Here is a 20,123-nt window from a genome sequence, read left to right as displayed (position 1 = left end):
GTGTGCATAAAACAAATTTAATGCACAATGCTGAGGCAAAGAACCACCCGATGCGAAGCTAGGTATGCATAAAAATCATTGATGCTGCTTATATCATTGTGACTTGCCAGCATGGAGAAGTTAAAAGTGTTGCTGATGTTTGCAGAGCAAGCTTAGACTGGAATGATTAGAATAAGTGCGTGTGTCCACCAAAGTGTTGTTTTCTTGAGCCTAGTGTATTTTTTCGATTGTTTTCAATGTGAGCATCGTTTTATTCTTGAGCTACTGCATTTTTTCAATTGTTTTCAATGGAAGCATTTAGTGCTATTTTTTCTGTGCACTGAGAGTTGAAAAAATGTTAAACTTTGTGGAAAATTCATCACTTGTCACTGTCACTTTTTATCCAGCTGTCCAATCACAGTGGCGGAGGGGCGGGGCAAATACCACACCGACCAACTGTCATATCCTACCTGTACTACAACGAAACAACAATGGAGAAGAAGTTAATATTGCTTGTCTCAGAGTATTTATGTCTGTACCAGATGGAATTGCTAGATTAGCACCAATATTGATAAGAAAGATAATGCTTGGAGAAGCATTTCATTAGTGTATTATTATTAGTGTGAATTACCTGCATCTCTGAAAATGTGAGTTTCCTTACTTCAAAAACATGTTACCACCTTATTGCTGAGAAATATATAATGACATATAATTATCATATATTGATTTATACAGGCTATACTACTACTATATATCCTACTGAATATCCTACTTTTTATTCATTTACAAATAAATTTATAAATATTGCTTTGACTATTATATTACTTTATTTGGCGATTAGTTTACACTGTAAAAAAAACATCTCTGAAATTTTTGGTAAAATACCGACAGATGTGGTTGCCAGAACTTTACCGTAAAAAATATGGTAGCAACATTTTAGGTTTTACAGTCTGAATTTAAATTCACAGTAAAAAAAAACATTTCATATTCCTAATGAAGTACTAATATGTTTTGTAACTTTATAATACACTGATAAACATAGTTATTACAATGAAAAAAACATCAATGCAGGGAGTTCTGGGAATATAAATTTACAAGTTTTCACTGTAAATTATACAATGACTTGTTCTTTTTCACTTCCAAAATCTGTTTTTGGTAACACTTTACTTAAAGCCTTGTATAATGCATTATAAAAATAGCTTTAATGCATTAATTATGCCTTGTAATGCACCTTATAATGCATTGTTAATACATTATAACACTTATCAATTCATTACACTATGCATTTTAAATTTGGTTATAATTATTTAGGACAAGATATAACATATTACAACACACATTATGAATAATTGTAATGCATTATAGCCTTTAATAACCCTTTATAATGCATTATACATAAAGGCTTTAAGTAAAATGTTACCCTGTTTTTTTGTATTTTACTGTAAAATTACATTAACTGTAATTACAGTTATTCACCGTATACAGTACAGAAACGTACTGTTAACCAATTAACAGGTTTTTACTGCAGCATTTGTACAGTCTTTTACTGTTAAAATCACGCAAATTTTTTACAGTGTAAAGTATAAAGTTTACTGGTCATTATTATACACTGTAATTTTTTGAAGTCGTAAATAAAACTATTTTATTTTTTTATCAGAAAATACTATTTGAGTATTTCTATTTCAAAATTTCACATTTAATTTAATGTGTTACTTGCAGTTTCTTTGTAATTCTTTGTAAAAAAAAAAACATTTACTAGCAATTTCCGAGTGAAACTAATTTCAAAGTAAATCCTACTCATTTTTTTTAGTGTACGAAATTGACCTATCAAGTACTCCAGAGAGCAATAAACTGTTCTGCTTGAGTACAACAAACCATTAAGATCCAATTAAATCTAATGAAATGTAAAAATTGCAGTCTCAAATAAAATGCAACAATAAATTGTGTGTATGAACAGACGCTTTGAGAAGCAAGCATACAGTATGACCTCACTCACAGATAAGCTTCAGCTGGCTTTGTTCCCAAAGATCTGGTTACTGTTGTGTTGTCACTATATCTTTCTTAAAACGGAAGGGCCGAATAAACTGGCTTTCCAGCTGTATTTCGCTCATTTTCCGAATGGCCATGAATTTGTGTTCAGTCCTGCATCTTCCAAGTCCTGATGTCAGTTTTGGACTCTCTCTTGAGGGGCGTAGAGGTTTATGTGTTATTTTTACGAATAATACACAAATCTCATTCTTTGTTGAAGTGTATTTCTACAACAGCAGAATTAGAAAGACATGTTGACTGTTTAAGAGCTTATTTTTCTAATTTTCCAGCCTTTCCCCAATATACTTCATAGCAGGTTTGGCAGTCTCAGTATATGTGTTTCTGTGCATGAATGAGCGCGTGTTAGTTGGATCCTGCCAGGATATCTGCTCTTTGCTACATTTGTCAGTGGTCTGTGGAATTGGAGGGAACTGGAATGATTATATGAGATGTTATATGAGAGACTATTTATGCATGCGGGTCCATAGGGTCCAGAGCTATTATGCAACCTTTCTCCCCCTCTCGCTCTCCTTTTTTGTTTCCCTCTCTTTCTGACTGTCTTTTTTGATGGCTCATTTTTCTTTTCTTCTTATTTTCCTTTCACTGTGTCCCTCCGTTCCAAATAATGACTAATATTTTCTTCTTAAATTAGCATGCAGCCCCAAGCAGTTGAAGAGAGGGACAGGAAAGGAAATAAGGAAATCTGATCAATGCCATGTGCGTCTGTGTATAATAACCCCATGCACCAGCATTAAAACCTAAAGCCTTTTTAATCCAAATTTAATTCACTCCAATCAAAGCTGAAATAGACTTATGAGAAACTGTGACTGCATGTTCTTTTTTTTTGTTCCAAAAGTAGTTTGCAAAAAGTTACCTCGTCAGACACATTTCAGGGGGCTCATCATAAAAGATTTTAAATGGAGATGCTAAATAGATCAGAATAAAGGTATCTCAAGAGACGTTTTTTTTTTTAATTTGGACTATTTTTTAACTTGACACAGTTTCTTAAAACCACAGTGCACACGGCGGGATGTTTAAAGACAGCATGAGGCGCAACACTATGGCCAAAGCAAAGCTCCACACACACAAAAAAAAGACAAGAGAGCCATTAGCTTCCACAATGAAACATTTAGAAGACATCACCTTTTTAGTTAAGAAATTACAGAATCCCTTGATAAAGATGTTTTTTTAAAAACACTTAAATTCATCGAGTGCATATAGTTTCTTTAGCCATTTACAAACAAACACTGCTGTGTGCTGCATTGAAGGACAATGCTGCACGATGTTTTAAGGTATATAAACTGTTGGTCTTGAAGTATTTGTTGCAATTTGATACTGAATCTCTATTGTAGCAAATATGCTCTGTTTTCTAAGAATAATGCTGTCTGTTTGGAAAAAAAGAAGGAAAGAAAGAAAGAATACAGATGGCGAAAATATAATAGCACTAGCTGTGCTCTTCCCGAATTCAGCCATCAATAAATAGACTGATGCAAGTCTCTTGAACCTAAAGTATAGAACCGGAAACAATTAAGTTCATGTCAAATCGGACGTAACAGACAAATTACTCTTGTACACTGAGCGAAATTGAGTTGTGAAATATGTGATGGCTCTGAACGTTTCACTTACTGAATGAGTCTGATTCAAACCCACGAGCAAGTATAAGGCTGTTTCATGAATCTTTTTCACTAGCTTGTTAAATAAAACCAGTTCATGACAGTCATTTTTGGGCATCATGTCACATGATTAGTTTCGTAGCAAACATGCGAACACTCTAATGAGATATTGACTCACACATAGTCTTCCCAGTTGTCTAGTTAAAACCAATTCAATCACAATATCCGACTGCATGAAAAGCTCATATCTGTGTGAATGATTATCGTGTGCATTGACTTTGGACTCTTCCCGAGCATGAGGACTGTGCTTTACTGACCCAGCCAGAAACAGATGACTACATGTGTTTTCATTCATTTTCCATTCTGCCCTTATCTTCACCCAGGAGCAGCATTGTGGGGCCTTTTAAATGACAGAACATCTTTGGTTTGGGTGATCAGAGCGCTCTCACTCACGCTACTACTCGGATGCTGAACGTTTGACTTTTGTGAGTGTGTCCCCTAAAAATATCCTGCCGTATGGTACTCATTTTTAATGTGGCACCAATCCTTGGTGTCAGATGCAAACAAAATGTTGATGAAAGAAATCCCTCACTCTCTCTCCCTTCTTGTTTGTGCCATGTAATGCGTCCTCCCCATAATTTGTCCACATGAAAGCAGTCGAGTGCGGGCGCGGCATCTGTTCGGCTCATTAAAATCAACTCATGGTTTAATACTGCACCTTTCAAAGCCCTGCAGCCCTGCAACAGTTTAGCAAGTGATCAAACTTACTTGAATCTTACTTGGAACTCCAGGCTGTGACTCAAATGGACAATGCTACAAAAAATAAAAAAATATGTGCAACTGCAATTTAAAATCTAGACAGTTAGTTAAACTTGTTTTTCCTGCAAGCAGCAACGAACGAACAGTGCACAAATGACTCTTATGAACTGGCTCTTTTTCATAAGTCACTCGCAATATACTTGCAAGTCACTTGTAATATATTCACTTGTTAGTTAGCAGTGTAACACCCCTGTGGACTGTTTGTTGTGGTTTCTTCCCCTTGTGTTGGTTAGCCCGTATAATCATTAGTTAATTACCCTCATTGTGTTCACCTGTCTGCCCCTCGTTATCTGCCCTATAAGTTCCTGTCTCTTGTAATCTAGTATTGTCGGTTATTGTGAATGTTACCGTGTGTGTGTGTGTGTGTGTGTGTGTGCGCGCGTGCGTGCGTGCCCGTAGACCCAGTGGCTCCACCTCGGCTCCTAGCTCCCTCGCCTCCACCGTCACCCATCAATCCATCAGCTCTTTTGTTGTAATGCATTAATAAATAGTATTCTAAAAAACATTTTATATTCTTCTGTGTAAAGAAAAAAAAAAGCAGCACTGTTTTCTTTAATAAAAAAAATTAAGACATGCTGCTGCTGCACAAATAGCATATAAAATAACCCGTAGCAGATCTATACAGGTGGAGCTGGGGAAGGTGGAGGGTTTCAGAGGAACTGCAAAATGCTCAAGTGAATAATAACCAGCCATTTAAATGTAAAGCAGTAAGCTCATTGGCTGCGTAAGCAACATGAACCAATTAGCTTGTGCCATGTCGTTTAATGCGGTGAATATCATCAGTTTACGTTAAGGACCCATCAGCCTGTGCCATGACAGAACTTGGCATTAATATTGTTTATGTCATAAACTTATGTGATGGATTTTGTATTGAGGTAGCACTTGAACAGTCAGCATCCTTACACATGCCAAATATCCTGCTAGAGACAAGTACGCCATTTCCAAAAAATCCATCTGCTCCTGCATAAAACTGTTGTTTTCTTAGACGTAAATGCAATTAACGCAGCCTCAGGTTCAGAGTAGATTTAAACCACTTGTTTGTCACAGACTCTCTGTCGCGGTGCACTGCTCATTAAACATGCTCCTAGTTTCTCAGCTCACAGGAATCCTAATGTGGTCTCGAACACTTTTTCTAATGAAAAAAAAAACAGAAAGAACAGGGATAATATACTCCACCCCAGTAAGGGGACCTATTAAATCCTATAGCTCTTAATGAAAACCTGACATCTACCCACAATATTCTGGTCTCTTTTGTTCTGTTTGTGTCTAGTTTGATTTAGGATTTGCGTGTGATGATGATGAACTGACCTATCATATGACTTTTTCAGTGTTATTTTGCAAAAGTTGTTTCTTTATTCATTTTCAAACCAAACAGGCATTGATGATTTGTGATTCACTTTAAAGAGTTTCCTTCACTCATAAAGTATACTAGACCAGGGGTTTAAATAATTTTTAATGCCACGGACTCCCAAATATGATGTTCCCCTTGGGAGCAACCCATATAAATATAATATAAATTATATTTATAATTTTTTTTTCCCTTCAAACCCTTTCGCAGACACAGAAGTACAAAATAGTTTTATATTTTGGAATTACATTCCTCATTATGTTTGTTCAATATAGTACTTAATTTATAAGAAAGAACACCATGTTTTCATTCCACGTGACGTTTGCTAACCTTCTTAGACACAATAGTAATTCCACTAGGTGTCCAGACAGGGAAGGTTAACACTGTGACACTTCAGGGTTTGCAATTTTCCTATACTGGAGGAAAAGACTCCTTATAGAGCCAGTATGTATCCTGATATTGTTCTGAAGACTGTGTAGGTGTGTGTGAGAGCATGTGCTCATAAAGCTGCTGTTAGTCTCAGAAATCCTCACCATGGGAGACTTGTCTGTCCCTTTCCTACGGAGTGCCTAAAGCATCCTCATAAATAAAACCAGATGGCTTCAATATGTCTTAAAATGGAAGGAGAGTTTTGCATTGGCCTTGCAGTGTCACATCAACAGTTCTGAGGGGCAGAGTTTTATAAGTTAGTTGACTGTTTTTCTCTTTACAGCAGGATGAAGACGGCGGAGATCTGTGTGGTCCTGTTTGTCTTGGGCTGTGTGTGTGAACTGTCATTGTCTTTGGACCCCCGAGATCCAAATGTTTGCAGCTTATGGGAAAGGTAAGAATCATCTGCTCCAATACAGAGCTCAGAAAGCCAATGCCAAGTCGAGATAATCTGCTCCAATGCATGCTGGCAGCCAAAACTGCTGTTGTAGATCAATGTCTGCAAGTCAAACAATAACAACAGCACCAAAATCCTGGCAAAATATCTCAATATAACGGAAATGTTAAAACAAGATACCCAAGTAGTTACCCAAGTAGCAAAATTGCTTATTATATCAAGACCTGTTTCAAGCAATATCTTTTATTTTATACAGTGAGAGTGTAAGTATAAAAGTGTAAGTTCATAAGCTAGATGTTAAACCAGGGGTCTTCAACATTTTTCAGGAGCGATAAGAGACATGGAGCAGGGACCCCCTGATTCAAAATGTGTCAAGCAGAGCTACATATTAAGCATATAGCCTTCAATATCAATAAACTAACCATATTATGATTAAGAATAAATTATGTTGTGTTATATGTATCAACTTAGAGTGCCTTTGCTTTCATTTCAGGGAGCTTATATTTAAAATGTACTTTGTGTTAAACTACCTTGTGTTAAACTACTCAATATTTATTGGTAATGAGTAATTTGTACTCCAAAAATATTCTTTAGAAAGAGTTTTCTAAAGAAAGAGCTTTTTAAGGCGGTTATCACACAATGGTTTCAAAATTCATGTTTGTGTTATGATTTACTTCATTTTTCAAACTTAAACTTAAACATTGAAACTTTTTCTTTTAAATCAGAAAGTTTACAGTTTGAGTTATGATTTACTTCATTCATAAAATTAAATAAAATTAAGTAAAACAAATTCCTTCAACCATAAAGGACAAGCTGTTTGGTTATGGATGGATGGGATTTTTTTTTTACAGATTGAAATCATATTTGGCAATCATTTTTAATGGGAGAAAACCAAACCTTCAAACTTAAACATAAAAAAAAAATGTTTAATTAGAAAGTTTACATTTTTGAGAAAGTCCCATTTATGATGTAGGAAAAAAATGTGACAGCCTTTTCAAGTAATTTTAACCACAGACCTATTTTTACTCATAAATCTAAAACTGTCATTCCAAAAACCCATTATAAATTCCTGAGGGAATAAAATGAATTCTCTTCTCGGGTTTAGCGCTACAAACTGGGCAGAACACTACAAACCATGAGCAAAACACTCTATGGGGACAGTTCCAGCAATTGTGTTGTACATTATGTCGAATGATGCAAAAAACAAGTGACTGATGAACATGACTGAATCTTTGTTCCTTTCTAGTTTCACCACTTCAGTGAAGGAATCATATGCTCAACCTTTCGACCAAGTGAAGTATGAAGAGACCTGCTTTGAACCCTGGAACGCTAACAAATGCACCCGGCACAGGTGACATACACTGACAAACACACACGCACTCATGCATTTACTCACAGTTACACTGAGCTGACTTAGACTAAACGCAGCATGAATTCTTTCATGCTGCAGAGGTTTTCGGCCTTCAGCTTTGGTCACTGGAGGGATTGTTTGGTTTGGCAGTGCAATCTTAAAATTGCTTTGAATCCAAGTAATTGTGATGCTGGCGTTCACACACGCTCCCTTTATTACAATGCTGGCATGCAATCTCACTCTCCCTGCCGGTCTTACGACGGTTCCCAAAGGCCTTTTTAAGGTTAATCTGAAATAAGGCGAATGGGAAAGGTACCGAATGTTTAATACATTTCTAAATATTATACTTTTCTGAAAAGAAGGTGCCAAAAGCTGATCCAAGACAACTACTGAATCAGAAGTCTTTATGTTCCAAGTACAGCTGAGTTGTGATAATGAAATAATGACTATTGTGTGGTCTTGAATTATTTATTTTTCCATGGTTAAAATGGAGGTTCTCTCATTCACTCTCCAGGATCACCTATAAAACACTTTATAGGCAGGTGGTGAAAATGGACTATCGGAGGAGGTATCAGTGCTGCCGTGGTTTCTATGAGAGCAGAAATAAATGTGTTCGTGAGTATTAAATTGACGTTTAACTTCTACCTTAATGGTTTTGAATGGTTTGTTTTTGTATTTTCATCTCTCTGTGTGTTTGTTTTTCCCTTCCTGCTCTATGTGTGTGTGTGTGTGTGTAGCACGTTGCACTAAGGAGTGTGTCCATGGCCGCTGCGTAGCACCTGATCGCTGCCAATGTGAGAGCGGCTGGCGTGGAGAAGACTGTTCCAGCTGTGAGTAATGCGTCACACTTTTTCTCCTTCTCTTTCTGACATGCAAAAACAACCAAAAAGTGCAGCATTTAAAAGCATTAAATGCAAAAGCTGACATGAAAGCTGTTTCAAAAAGTAGGGAACTTCTTTGCTTTCTTCTAAGATACCTTTTTATTTCATTGAGTGTTCTGGATTCATTTTTGAACGTGTTGTCATTTGTTAGTGTTGCTGTTGCTGTGCATATTTTTATTGGGCCCCATTTTCTCCCTTTTCTTTTTCCTCTTGTTTTCTTTTCCCCCTCTCCTCTTTCTGCATCTGCTCTCTGCTTAACTCTGTTCCTTTTCTTTGCTGATTTTACACATTTCTCCACATACAAATAATGCAGTCCTGTGTTATTTTAATATTATTTACAAACTATTATAGTATTTTTTAGATATTTTGAATTAACTTTTATTTTTATATATTCAGTTTTCATTTTATTTTTAGTGATTTTGTTACGAGCCTTTTGTGGCTTTTTAATGTTTACATTTAAATTTTATTTATTTGTATTTTTTATTGTTTAGTTTTTAGTTTTAGTAATTTCAGGATTTCATTTTAAACAAATTTCAGTTAGTTGCCAATGCAACATTTTTCATCTAATAGTTCATCTAATAATTTGAAATATACAGTATATATATATTTCAATTAACAAACGTGATTTCTGATGCAGCCATCTGAACACTTTATCATTTTGGGTTATTATAACTGAATGGTTCGTATGATTCATATCAGGAAATTTATATTATTTTATTAAAGTTTGATGTTCTATGAAAACATAACGTAAAAGGCAAAAAAAAAGCTTTTAATTAAACTAAATAACTAATCAACTCATGATCTTCTGCAACTTTGTCCAATACATGAGCGGCCAGTGTTTACTGTAGTATCTTGGTCTGTAATACGGATATGATTTGTAAAACTGTGATTTCAGAAGAGTACAATGCCTTGCAGGCTCCTAAGTGGTGTTTACATAAATGCAATGGAAACTCAAGGCTCTGACTCTAGGCAGAAGACCTTTCTCTCTAATTTGGTCCTGCTTTTTGTTTGGTTGGACTGTGAAACCCCATTATTAGCTCGCATTGGCAGGAGGAGGCTTGACACTTCCTGAATGCCTGTGTGTTGGGAGGTTTGTGGGAAATTAGAGAGGTTTGAGGTTTTAAATACACATTTCTCCCACTCTGTCCTGAAAGACCAAAGGCCAAGCTCTTTCAAACTGCTATACAACTTCTTGTCTGTTTAAAATTATACAAATAAGATCATTATTATAAAGTAATTAAATATTTTTAAAAAATGCCTGCAGAATAAACTAAAAGGTACTGGGCATGCTGCACAAAGCAAAAACAGCATTTAGAGTTGGATGTCCATAATAGTCAGCATTTTCGCATTAGAAAGAGATTCACGGCTAACTATTTAAGTAAGGGCTTCTGGGAAAGTGCCTTTTAAGACTAGACCTTTAACCCAACAACAGCTTTTCTCTTAGGGATTAGAGAGGAATTTTCCCACATTGAAAAAAGACATTCCATATCTACTGGAATCGTGCTGTTTGATAAAACTACTTATATCTGATTCATTTTCATCTTTAGACAGTATAAACATGTGACTCACATGAACAAAGAGAGTGTAAATTATCCACTTCATATTAATTGTTTATAATATTCCATCACAAGTTTGTCATTTCAGATCATGCTGATTAATCCTGAGGGACATTAGGGCAGAGGGCTTGGGAACAGAAAACTGGACTTATAATGTAGTTCATGATCAAGCAAGCAGCCTTGAGTTGAAAATCAATCAAGTTCTTGATGTTTCCACTTGTCTGTTTAAAGTGGTATGAATTTGCTTTGAGAACTGGTTGTATGTCAGCTCAGTGTTTGAATCGAGACAGCTGTTGAGCTCCAGTTCCTAAAGCCTGACATGTGAACATGGGGTGTTGAAATCATTCACCTCCCCTGCTGTCCGAATGTCAGACCCCAGGACTCTAAGGCCCTGTTTACACTAGTGCGTTTTCATTTTAAAACGGTGATCCTCGTCTTCAGATCTCCGTCCACACTACACAACCGAAAACGCCATGTCACATGACCATTTATGCACGTACAACAATGAGAATGATGTTATTGTTTACACACAGAGCACATGTGGGCAGCCACGCCATCGTTTTCAATAGTCTCCGTTTTGGTCTGTTTACACTGAAACGCAACCCCGGAGTTTACAAACTAAAACGGGGTCTGCACAGCGTTTTCGAAAGTCTCCGTTTTCAAGGGGCCAAAAATGCCGGAGTAGTGTAAACAACAGGCGTAACCGTAGCAAAAGTTATGCATTTCAAAATGAAAATGCACCAGTGTAATCGTAGCCTAAAACTCTGTCCTGAAGTAGAAGATAGTGTAGAATAAACCAAACAAAGTCTGCAGAATATCTAAAAACTATAATAAAAATTTGTAAAAACAGTGACGTCATGCGCATGTGTATTGCGTGTTAAGTCTATAGATACAGTATGTGAGCAGGTGCATAGTGTTTCTTTTCAAAGTGACATCGCCAGCTACTGGCCTGGCATACGTAATACAGCAGTTTTAGTCTTTTTCGCAGATCAGTGTGGGATTGTTTTGACAATGTTGTCAACGGTATGTGAAACTTTCAAAAACACAGACACTGTTGTGTATTGTACCCTTAGAATGATTTCTGAAGGATCATGTGACACTGAAGACTGGAGTAATGGCTGCTGAAATTCCAGCTTTGCCAGCACAGTAATAAGTTACATTTTAAAATATATTAAAATAGAATACAGTTATTTTAGATTGTAATAATATCTCACAATGTTACTGTTTTTACTGAATTTTGACCACATAAATGCAGCAAAACAGCAAAAATCTTACTGACCCTAAACTTTTGAATGGTAGTATAAAAAAAAATAATTGTTTTTTAAATAAAATATATATATGTATATACAGGTATATATATATATATATATATATGTGTGTGTATATAATTTTTATACTGTATATCTTGTCCTATCAAAACCATTAAATACACTGGAATAAAGAAGTTAACTAGTATCATAGAAGCCAAATGAGCTCAGATCCTCACTGATTAATGATCTCTTTGAGTTCCAGAGAAGTTTTCTTGGTAATGAGCTCTTCATCTTGACTTGCTCTTCATGAGTGTGTGTGTGTGTGTGTGTGTGTATGTGTCTGTTTCTGTGACGGATTCCTCTTCTTAACCCCTAAAGGGTACGTGTCATCAGTTAAGGTTGTGTCATGACCGAAATCCAATCCCTGTGTGAGCGCTGGCCTGAGCTCTCTCTGAGGTCCGGCCAAATTCCATCTGTAAAGTTTCCCATTTGAAACTCATTCCTTCTGTTGAGCTCCGTACAAATTCTCTGGTCAATCACGCTATCAATTTGTCATGCTCTAAATGCCAGGGATGCTCAAGAGAATCTCTGAAGTATTTAGGAATCCTTTATCACTGATTTGCTCAAATAACCAAACACAGTCAGACCAATAAGAAAACCACTTTAATCCAAAGAAAAGCTTCTTGTAAATGCATCTGAACAGACTTTATAATATGTGTTTGCCGATATCTCAGATTTAGCTGAATTTGAGTTTGTGTTTAGCATGTGATGCCCAGCATTGGGGTCCAGGCTGCAGGCAGCGCTGCGAGTGCCAGAACGGGGGAGAGTGTGACGTTATTAAAGGAAGCTGTCAGTGCCCAGCCGGATACACTGGTGAACACTGCCAGGTACAGACACACCAACAGCCTCTTTATTGAGCTGGATGTGGTAGCATGTAAATTACCTGCTTTTATTCAAGTAAAATATATGATGTCGTTACTATAAAGTTACAGTATATTACAGATTACTGTATATTCAAAGTTGAATTATTTTAATTCAACATATTTTCTTCCTCTCAGGACCCCTGTCCTGCAAAGTCGTTCGGTCAGGGTTGTCTGCAGCAGTGCCAGTGTGGAACAGGAGGATCCTGCAATAAAACCACTGGAGAATGCGTGTGCAGAGATGGATTTACTGGAACTCTGTGAGTACAGGAAGTACCTAAGAATAATAATGTGGTTTCTTACTGCTCTCTGTATTATGGAAGGATTTCAAATGCTAAATGTATATTTTTACATTCCTCACATTATCCTTATTTTAAAGCATTTTGCTGACATTATATACAATACAGTATGTTGTGTCATGCATGGGTACATATATACAGTAAACATTTGTCTTCCTTATCTTTGCTGCATTTATTTAAAAAACCCAGTCTAAGGAAACTTGAGTGTCTTAGTACTGGAAAACTGTTATTTTAGTATTATTTATATGCTATTATAGTATTTATCAGTATTTTGAAAATTGTTTTTTATAATGAATGAAAAGTTGAATTGAAAAATTTATTTCAGAAATCTTCAGAATTTGACTTTTTGTACAAAGGAGTTCACATGGTCATTGTAAAAAATTTACTTATTTGGTTAGTGGCCAAAAAATTGTGCATCTGAAATATTCCTTAATCATTTTACACCATATTTTTGTGGTTTTACATTTTTACAGTCCTAAAACATTATCATTGTCTGTCCATGTTTGAACTGAATTTTGAATCCGATTTTCACTGTGCACCCCACGTGTCTCTGTCGCTCAGGTGCGAGGAGCCATGCATGCGACCGAGCCGCTGTCCTGCACGCTGCCCATGTCAGAATGGAGGCATCTGCCAGGGGAGAGGGGTGTGTTTGTGTCCTCCTGGCTGGATGGTGAGAAATCTGTGTATTGGCTGTGGGGTTTTTCTTTTGTTTGTTTATTTATTCTTTGTTGAACATCCATTTTTAGCCTCTCTCTCTCTGTTTCAGGGTGCAGTGTGTACTGAGCAGTGTCCACCAGGCCGTTTTGGTCCAAACTGTGCTAAAGAATGTTTGTGCCATAATGGAGGTCACTGTGATCCAGAAAAAGGCCAATGTCAGTGCGATGCAGGCTACACTGGAGAAAGGTCTGCATAATTTTAAGATTTGCATTTTGCTTGATTTTTCTCTATTATCTGCAGTCCTATCAGAACAGACTTGACACTTGTTTTGACAACTGTTTGCTTATGTGTGACAACTTATTGTTTGTAGTTGGCCATAATGTAATTATGGATTTGTAGAATCTTGAAAAAGTCTGAAATCCACAGTAAAGCCTCTGATAGTTATTTGAGCAGCATGGTTATACTGTATGATTCCCTCTTGAGTGAGCATGTGTGTCTCTTGTGAAGGTGTAATGAGGAGTGTCCGGTGGGTACATACGGTGAGGACTGTAAGGGTGTGTGTGACTGTGCTAACGGAGCCCGGTGCTATAACATCCACGGTGGGTGTCTGTGTGAGCCGGGGTTTAAGGGTCCACGCTGTGATCACAGGATGTGTCCTGACGGGACCTACGGCATGCACTGCGAACACCGCTGCCTCTGCAACTCACAAAACACTCTCAGGTGTGCTGTGTGCTTCCATGTCTGTTACTGATGATCACTAGCTTTGATTTGCCACAGTGTGAACACAACTACAAGAACTCAAGAGAAAATTACATGCCTTTTGTTCTCAGAACCAGTGTTACTTTAGTATTATTTATGTACTATTGTAGTTTCTATTAAAATGTTGAATTGGCTTTTATTTTAATGTTTTTATTTTAATTTTAGTTGAATATTTAGTCATTTTTCTATACAGTTTTAATTTATTTTTATTACAGTTTAATTTTCAGTTACTATTAGTATAATATTATATATAATATTAGTACTTAATCTTATTTCAGTTCATTGCCGAGGCAACTTAATTTTCTATTTTTCATTTAAAGGGATAGTTCACCCCAAAAATAAAAATTCTGTCATTAATTACTCACCCGAATGTCGTTCCAAACCTGTAAGACCTTTGTTCATCTTCGGAACACAAGTTGAGATATTTTTGATGAAATCTGAGAGCTCTCTGCATAGACAGCAACGCAACTGAAATGTTCCCAGAGCCAGAAATGTAGTAAGGACATCGGACATCATTCCGATCCAGCACCGATCCATGGGACATCAGTGGCTCAACTTCAATTTTGCGAGGCTACATGAATACTTTTTTGCGCAAAGAAAACAAAAATAACATCATTTATTGTTGTTTGCATTCATTGGAAAGCGCCGAGCATGCGCCGTGGTACTCTCAAATGGCGGAAGACGGTGACGCAGGGGAGAAGAATTTGAATTTGTTTTCTTCACGCACAAAAAGTATTCTCGTAGATTCGCAAAACTGAAGTTGATTTACTGATGTCACATGGACTGTTTTACCGATGCCCTTACTACCTTTCTGGACCTGGGAACATTTCAGTTGCGTTGCTGTCTATGCAGGGTCAGAGAGCTCTCCGATTTCATCAAAAATATCTTAATTTGTGTTCCGAAGATGAACGAAGGTCTTACGGGTTTGGAATGACGTGAGGGTGAGTAATAATGACAGAATTTAATTTTTGGGTGAACTATTCCTTTAAGTTTTTCATCTGATATTTATATTTTATTTCAGCTTTATTTCCATTAACAAACGTATTAATCTTAATATTTATTATTTTTAATGTATTTAATAGGTGTAGTTAATGATAACAACACTGAGAACAAAGACAAACTATTTGGGTTGACCAATCAGCTGATCATTCTATTAACCAAATGCTGTTTGATAACAAAAAAAGATTAGCTTGAGTAATTGTATATATTAATTGTGTCATGGATATTACAGCTGCCATCCTCTGAAGGGGGAGTGTACCTGTCAGCCTGGGTGGGCGGGGCTATATTGTAATGAAACCTGTGCTGGTGGTTATTATGGTAACGGATGCCTGGAGCCCTGTCTCTGTGTGAACGGAGGGGTGTGTGACACGGTGACGGGCCAGTGCCACTGTTCACCCGGATACACAGTGAGTGGACAGATATGATCACAAACAAAATAACTTCCTCAATACCACGTAATATTCCACATTAATATTCCTGTGTGTGTGTGTGTGTGTAGGGACTACACTGCGAGAAGCTTTGTGAGGATGGTTTCTACGGGAAGGGCTGCTTGTCTCCCTGTACCTGTGTAAACTCTATAGCCTGCTCTCCTATCGATGGAACATGTTTCTGTAAGGAAGGTAAGTTCTGGTACACATTAAAAGAAAGAATGAACTAATTATTTCAGGAATTAATCTATCTATGCCACCCCAACAGTGTTTTTGTGCGTGTGTGTTTAGGGTGGAGAGGGCTTGACTGTTCTATCGCATGTTCAGAGGGCACATGGGGTCCTGGCTGCAACTTCACATGTCAGTGTGTAAATGGAGCATCCTGCCACCCTGCTGATGGTTCTTGCAAGTGCACCGCAGGGTGGAGAGGAGCTTCCTGTGACGAGCCCTGTCCAGTAAGTCAAATATCTACAATGCACATGTATTTGATTTACAAAAACCAGTTCAGAAGATGCAGGTCATTCATTTTTAGTCACACTTTTTTCTCCTATGAACTGAATTTGACATCTGTATTGTTGTCTGTTCAGCATATCTGTCTCCTAAATCATCTGCAGTAATTTTACACCATCAGCAAAAGTTATTAACCTGATGGCAAATGCATAACACTCTTTTGCTTAGAGTACATGTTGCATGGCCATCATTCAAATTAAAGTAGTAATTATGTTAAAGCTGTATAATTTCAGAGTTATTTGATCGTTCTGAATCAATATTTCCATTCATGTTTAAACAGATCGGGACATTCGGCCCAGGCTGTCAACACAAATGTGACTGTCTGCATGATGAAGGATGTGAGAGTGTTACAGGCCAGTGTCTGTGTTTACCTGGCTGGACAGGTAGGACTTTATTCAATATGCAAAAACAGTATACAGTATGAAGTGATAAATGTTTAAAGCAGAAGCAGCTTCTGGCTGATCAAATAATGAGTGAAGCACTCAGTCACTCAGGAAATAGAAGGATGAGCCAAGCGCATTGCATTATGGGATACAGTATTCTGTGCAGTATGCACTGGTCTATATCAGCAAATGTGTATGTCAAGTTTGCACAACTACAGAAAATGTGCATACTGTGAATGGTTTAGATATTGCATACTACAAAGATAGTATGAGTAGTGTGCTATTATGTGCATATTTAATTATTCCTCTCCATTGATATCACTCATAATGCAGTGTAGACCTTTATTATACTATTATATTAGTATATTATTAATATTAAACCCTACATATTATATTATATTAATCCCCTCATTATCTGTTGAGCTTGACTTGATTTTTATGTTTGAGATTCAAGTGATGTATATAATAATAGTAATTTTGAAATCTCTACAGTATGTACACCAGTCAGAGAGTCATAAAAATATATCTGAGGCTGAGAGATATCTCGTTAAAAAAATAGAAAAATCCAGTGTGAATCTGATGAAACTTAGATTTTTTTTTTTCAAGTAAAAATAGGGCACTAGACCTCAAACAGTACATGACAGTTTAGGCAACTCATCAAATTTTTTCTGCAGGGCTGCGCTGTACACAGCAGTGTCCAGAGGGAACCTGGGGCCTTCAGTGCAACCAGACCTGCTCCTGCCTCAACAGCGCCACCTGTCAGGCACATACGGGAACCTGCCTGTGCAAACCCGGATTCTGGGGAGCTCAGTGTCAACACAGTGAGTATAAAAAAATTTTAAAAAAATTTTTTAAAAACCCCGGTGAGTATATATATATATATATACCTGTGCATCCATCAGCGTCTCTGAGAGCTCAGGTCACATTAGAGCTGGTTTAGACAGTGCTCTCTTCTCTTCTCTATAGTGTGTAGTGCTGGTCTCTTTGGAGAGAGGTGCAGCCGTCAGTGTCCACCATGTGTACATGCCTCCTCCTGTCATCACATAACAGGCGATTGTCTGTGTCTGCCTGGATATACCGGACACCTGTGTGAACAAGGTTAGATACACACATGCAAAGACTTACTTAAAGAAATTGGTCATATATATATATATATGACCAATTTCTTTAAGTAAATTGCTATTATTTCCTTTTTAACTAAAAATCAAACACAAATGGAGAATTTTGAAGCAGTTTTTCCATACAATGATTGTTCATAGTGACCACAGGCTAAAAACACCATAAAAGTTGACCATTTAAGTCATTATTCACTGAAAAATAACAGCATACAAGTTTGAAACAACCTGAAGGTAAGTAATGTCAGAATTTTAATTTTTGTGTGAATTATCTCTTTAAACCTATAACTTCCATAGCAGCAAATTGTCTACAGTATAATGCTCTATTTTAATGCTTGTATAAATCATTTAATTGCTGTTTTTGTTTGACTTCTAGCCTGCCCAATGGGTCGGTATGGACGCCATTGTAGCAATGTGTGCATGTGCACCAACAATGCGACATGTCATCACCAGGATGGTTTGTGCCTCTGTCCCGCCGGATGGACTGGACCAGACTGCTCTTTATGTGAGTTTCTGGACAACAGACCTTGTCTATGAGAAAATATTTGATTTCACTAGCTTTATTTCATATCTCATGCAAAGATGTTACATTTAATTTCTGAGAAATTAATCAAAATGAAATGAGGTAAAACAAGAAAAATGTCTGCCAATGCGGTTAGAAAAATAAACTTGTTTTTCTTTTGAATAAAGTAGATTTTTCTTACCTTACTACTTAACCCGATATATATATATATATATTTTTTTTTTTTAACCAAAAACCACACTTAATTTTGATACATTTCTCAGAAAACAAAACATAGTGCATCTAAGGTAAATAAATCTTGATTGAAGAATGTTTAGATTTGTACTGGAAAACAAGACAAAAATACTGAGTAAGAAAATGACTGCATAGTGTGTTACAATGATTAAGCTTAAGTAGAATATTAAGAGTTGTTTCTCTTAGAAAATACTGTTTGCCAGATTTCCTGGATGTGGTTTCGGAATAAATAAGTCATACTCTAATTCTCAGCTGAAAATACATTTTTATTCCTGGATCAGGCTCAATATGTCTGTCACTCTACCAGTTCATCGAACATTTGCCAAATGTCTGTCTTTGCAGTGTGTCAGACTGGGACGTTCGGCACTAACTGCGCTCAGACATGCTCGTGTCCCCCCAACCATTCCTGCGACCCTCACACTGGAAACTGTGTGTGTGCACCTGGACCAGGCGGGGACTGCAAACCAGGTATTAAAAGCAGCCTAAAAACATTTGATTTTCTGTATGTTAAACACTGAAATGTTAATGGCTATCAGTGTGTGTAATGTGAATGGCTGTGTGTTTTTCAGAGCAAGAGCTGAGTATGATGGTGCCCGTGTCTCCGGTGGAGAAGGACTCGTGGGGTGCGATCGCAGGAATTGTGTTGCTGGTGATTCTGGTTGTGCTCCTGTTGGCTGTTTTGTTGTTGTATCGGCGCAGACAGCAGGACAAGCAGAGCAACACACCCGTTGTGTCTTTCTCTTCAACCCGCACCGTCAGTTCAGAGTACGCTGTGCCAGGTATGAGCCACAGGAGTTTTTGATACTTTCAGTAGTGCCTCATTTGCACAAATTAGACGATAAGGAATTTATATACTAAAAATCTGATGTATTTATAAACATTTTTATTTTGTATTTGCTTATTTCTTGTAGATGTTCCACACAGCTACCATCACTATTACTCAAACCCGAGTTACCACACACTGTCTCAGAACAGACCTCCACTGCCACACCTGCCCAACAACCAGGACCGAGCCATCAAGGTGAGTAATACTATGGTATTATATGTACAATAACATGGTATATACCATGTTTGGATTAGCATACTAGCATTTTACTCTTACTATATGAATATTGTGCACAGTATGTAAATTGTCATTAGCCAACCTGTACACTATGAATTTTGTTAGCTCTGTCACAAATTGCTTCAAATGTTACTCATATGTAAGTCACTTTGAATAAAAGCTAAAAGTTAAATGTTCAGTGTATCCCAGAATGCAGTCTATTTAACTGCATTAACCTTCCATCTCAAATGTAATGAATTCATGAGATAAAAAGTCAATTAGTAAAAATGAGATAAAAAGTGTATAAATTAAAATTGAGATACAATTCTAATTTATGAGATTAAAAAGTCATTAGTACAAAACGTATTTGGTAACACTTTATTTTAAGGTGTACTTGTTATATGTTACATGCAGTGTTGGGGAGTAACTAGTTACATGTAACGGCGTTACGTAATTTAATTACAAAATAAATGTAACTGTAATCAGTTACTAAGAAAAAATGTGTAATTAAATTACAGTTACTTATGAAAATGTTAACGATTACAAAGGGGATTACATTTGAATATTTACACACATCCACATACAGATTTAACTGATTTCTTT

The 20,123-nt window shown here is 36.8% G+C and overlaps 1 protein-coding gene across 1 annotated transcript in view; it reads left to right on the top strand.

Moving 5' to 3' along the window:
* pear1 (platelet endothelial aggregation receptor 1) overlaps positions 1-20,123 on the top strand; it is a 40,517-nt gene that overhangs the window by 17,774 nt on the left and 2,620 nt on the right. The window contains exons 2-20 of the mRNA XM_016554508.1: positions 6,500-6,610; positions 7,860-7,964; positions 8,479-8,579; positions 8,702-8,794; positions 12,414-12,538; positions 12,710-12,831; positions 13,432-13,540; positions 13,637-13,773; positions 14,035-14,247; positions 15,518-15,692; positions 15,785-15,905; positions 16,005-16,168; positions 16,504-16,606; positions 17,281-17,427; positions 17,573-17,704; positions 18,098-18,226; positions 18,821-18,946; positions 19,048-19,257; positions 19,390-19,499. Of these exons, the coding sequence (XP_016409994.1) occupies positions 6,504-6,610; positions 7,860-7,964; positions 8,479-8,579; positions 8,702-8,794; positions 12,414-12,538; positions 12,710-12,831; positions 13,432-13,540; positions 13,637-13,773; positions 14,035-14,247; positions 15,518-15,692; positions 15,785-15,905; positions 16,005-16,168; positions 16,504-16,606; positions 17,281-17,427; positions 17,573-17,704; positions 18,098-18,226; positions 18,821-18,946; positions 19,048-19,257; positions 19,390-19,499 (2,529 nt within the window). The 5' untranslated portion in view covers positions 6,500-6,503. The remainder of the gene's footprint in view (positions 1-6,499; positions 6,611-7,859; positions 7,965-8,478; positions 8,580-8,701; positions 8,795-12,413; positions 12,539-12,709; positions 12,832-13,431; positions 13,541-13,636; positions 13,774-14,034; positions 14,248-15,517; positions 15,693-15,784; positions 15,906-16,004; positions 16,169-16,503; positions 16,607-17,280; positions 17,428-17,572; positions 17,705-18,097; positions 18,227-18,820; positions 18,947-19,047; positions 19,258-19,389; positions 19,500-20,123) is intronic.

The sequence above is a fragment of the Sinocyclocheilus rhinocerous genome, unplaced genomic scaffold (genome assembly GCF_001515625.1).
Source record: "Sinocyclocheilus rhinocerous isolate Xijiao unplaced genomic scaffold, SAMN03320098_v1.1 scaffold616, whole genome shotgun sequence".
In the NCBI taxonomy this organism is placed as follows: domain Eukaryota; kingdom Metazoa; phylum Chordata; class Actinopteri; order Cypriniformes; family Cyprinidae; genus Sinocyclocheilus; species Sinocyclocheilus rhinocerous.
This window is presented reverse-complemented; position numbering and strand designations above follow the sequence as displayed.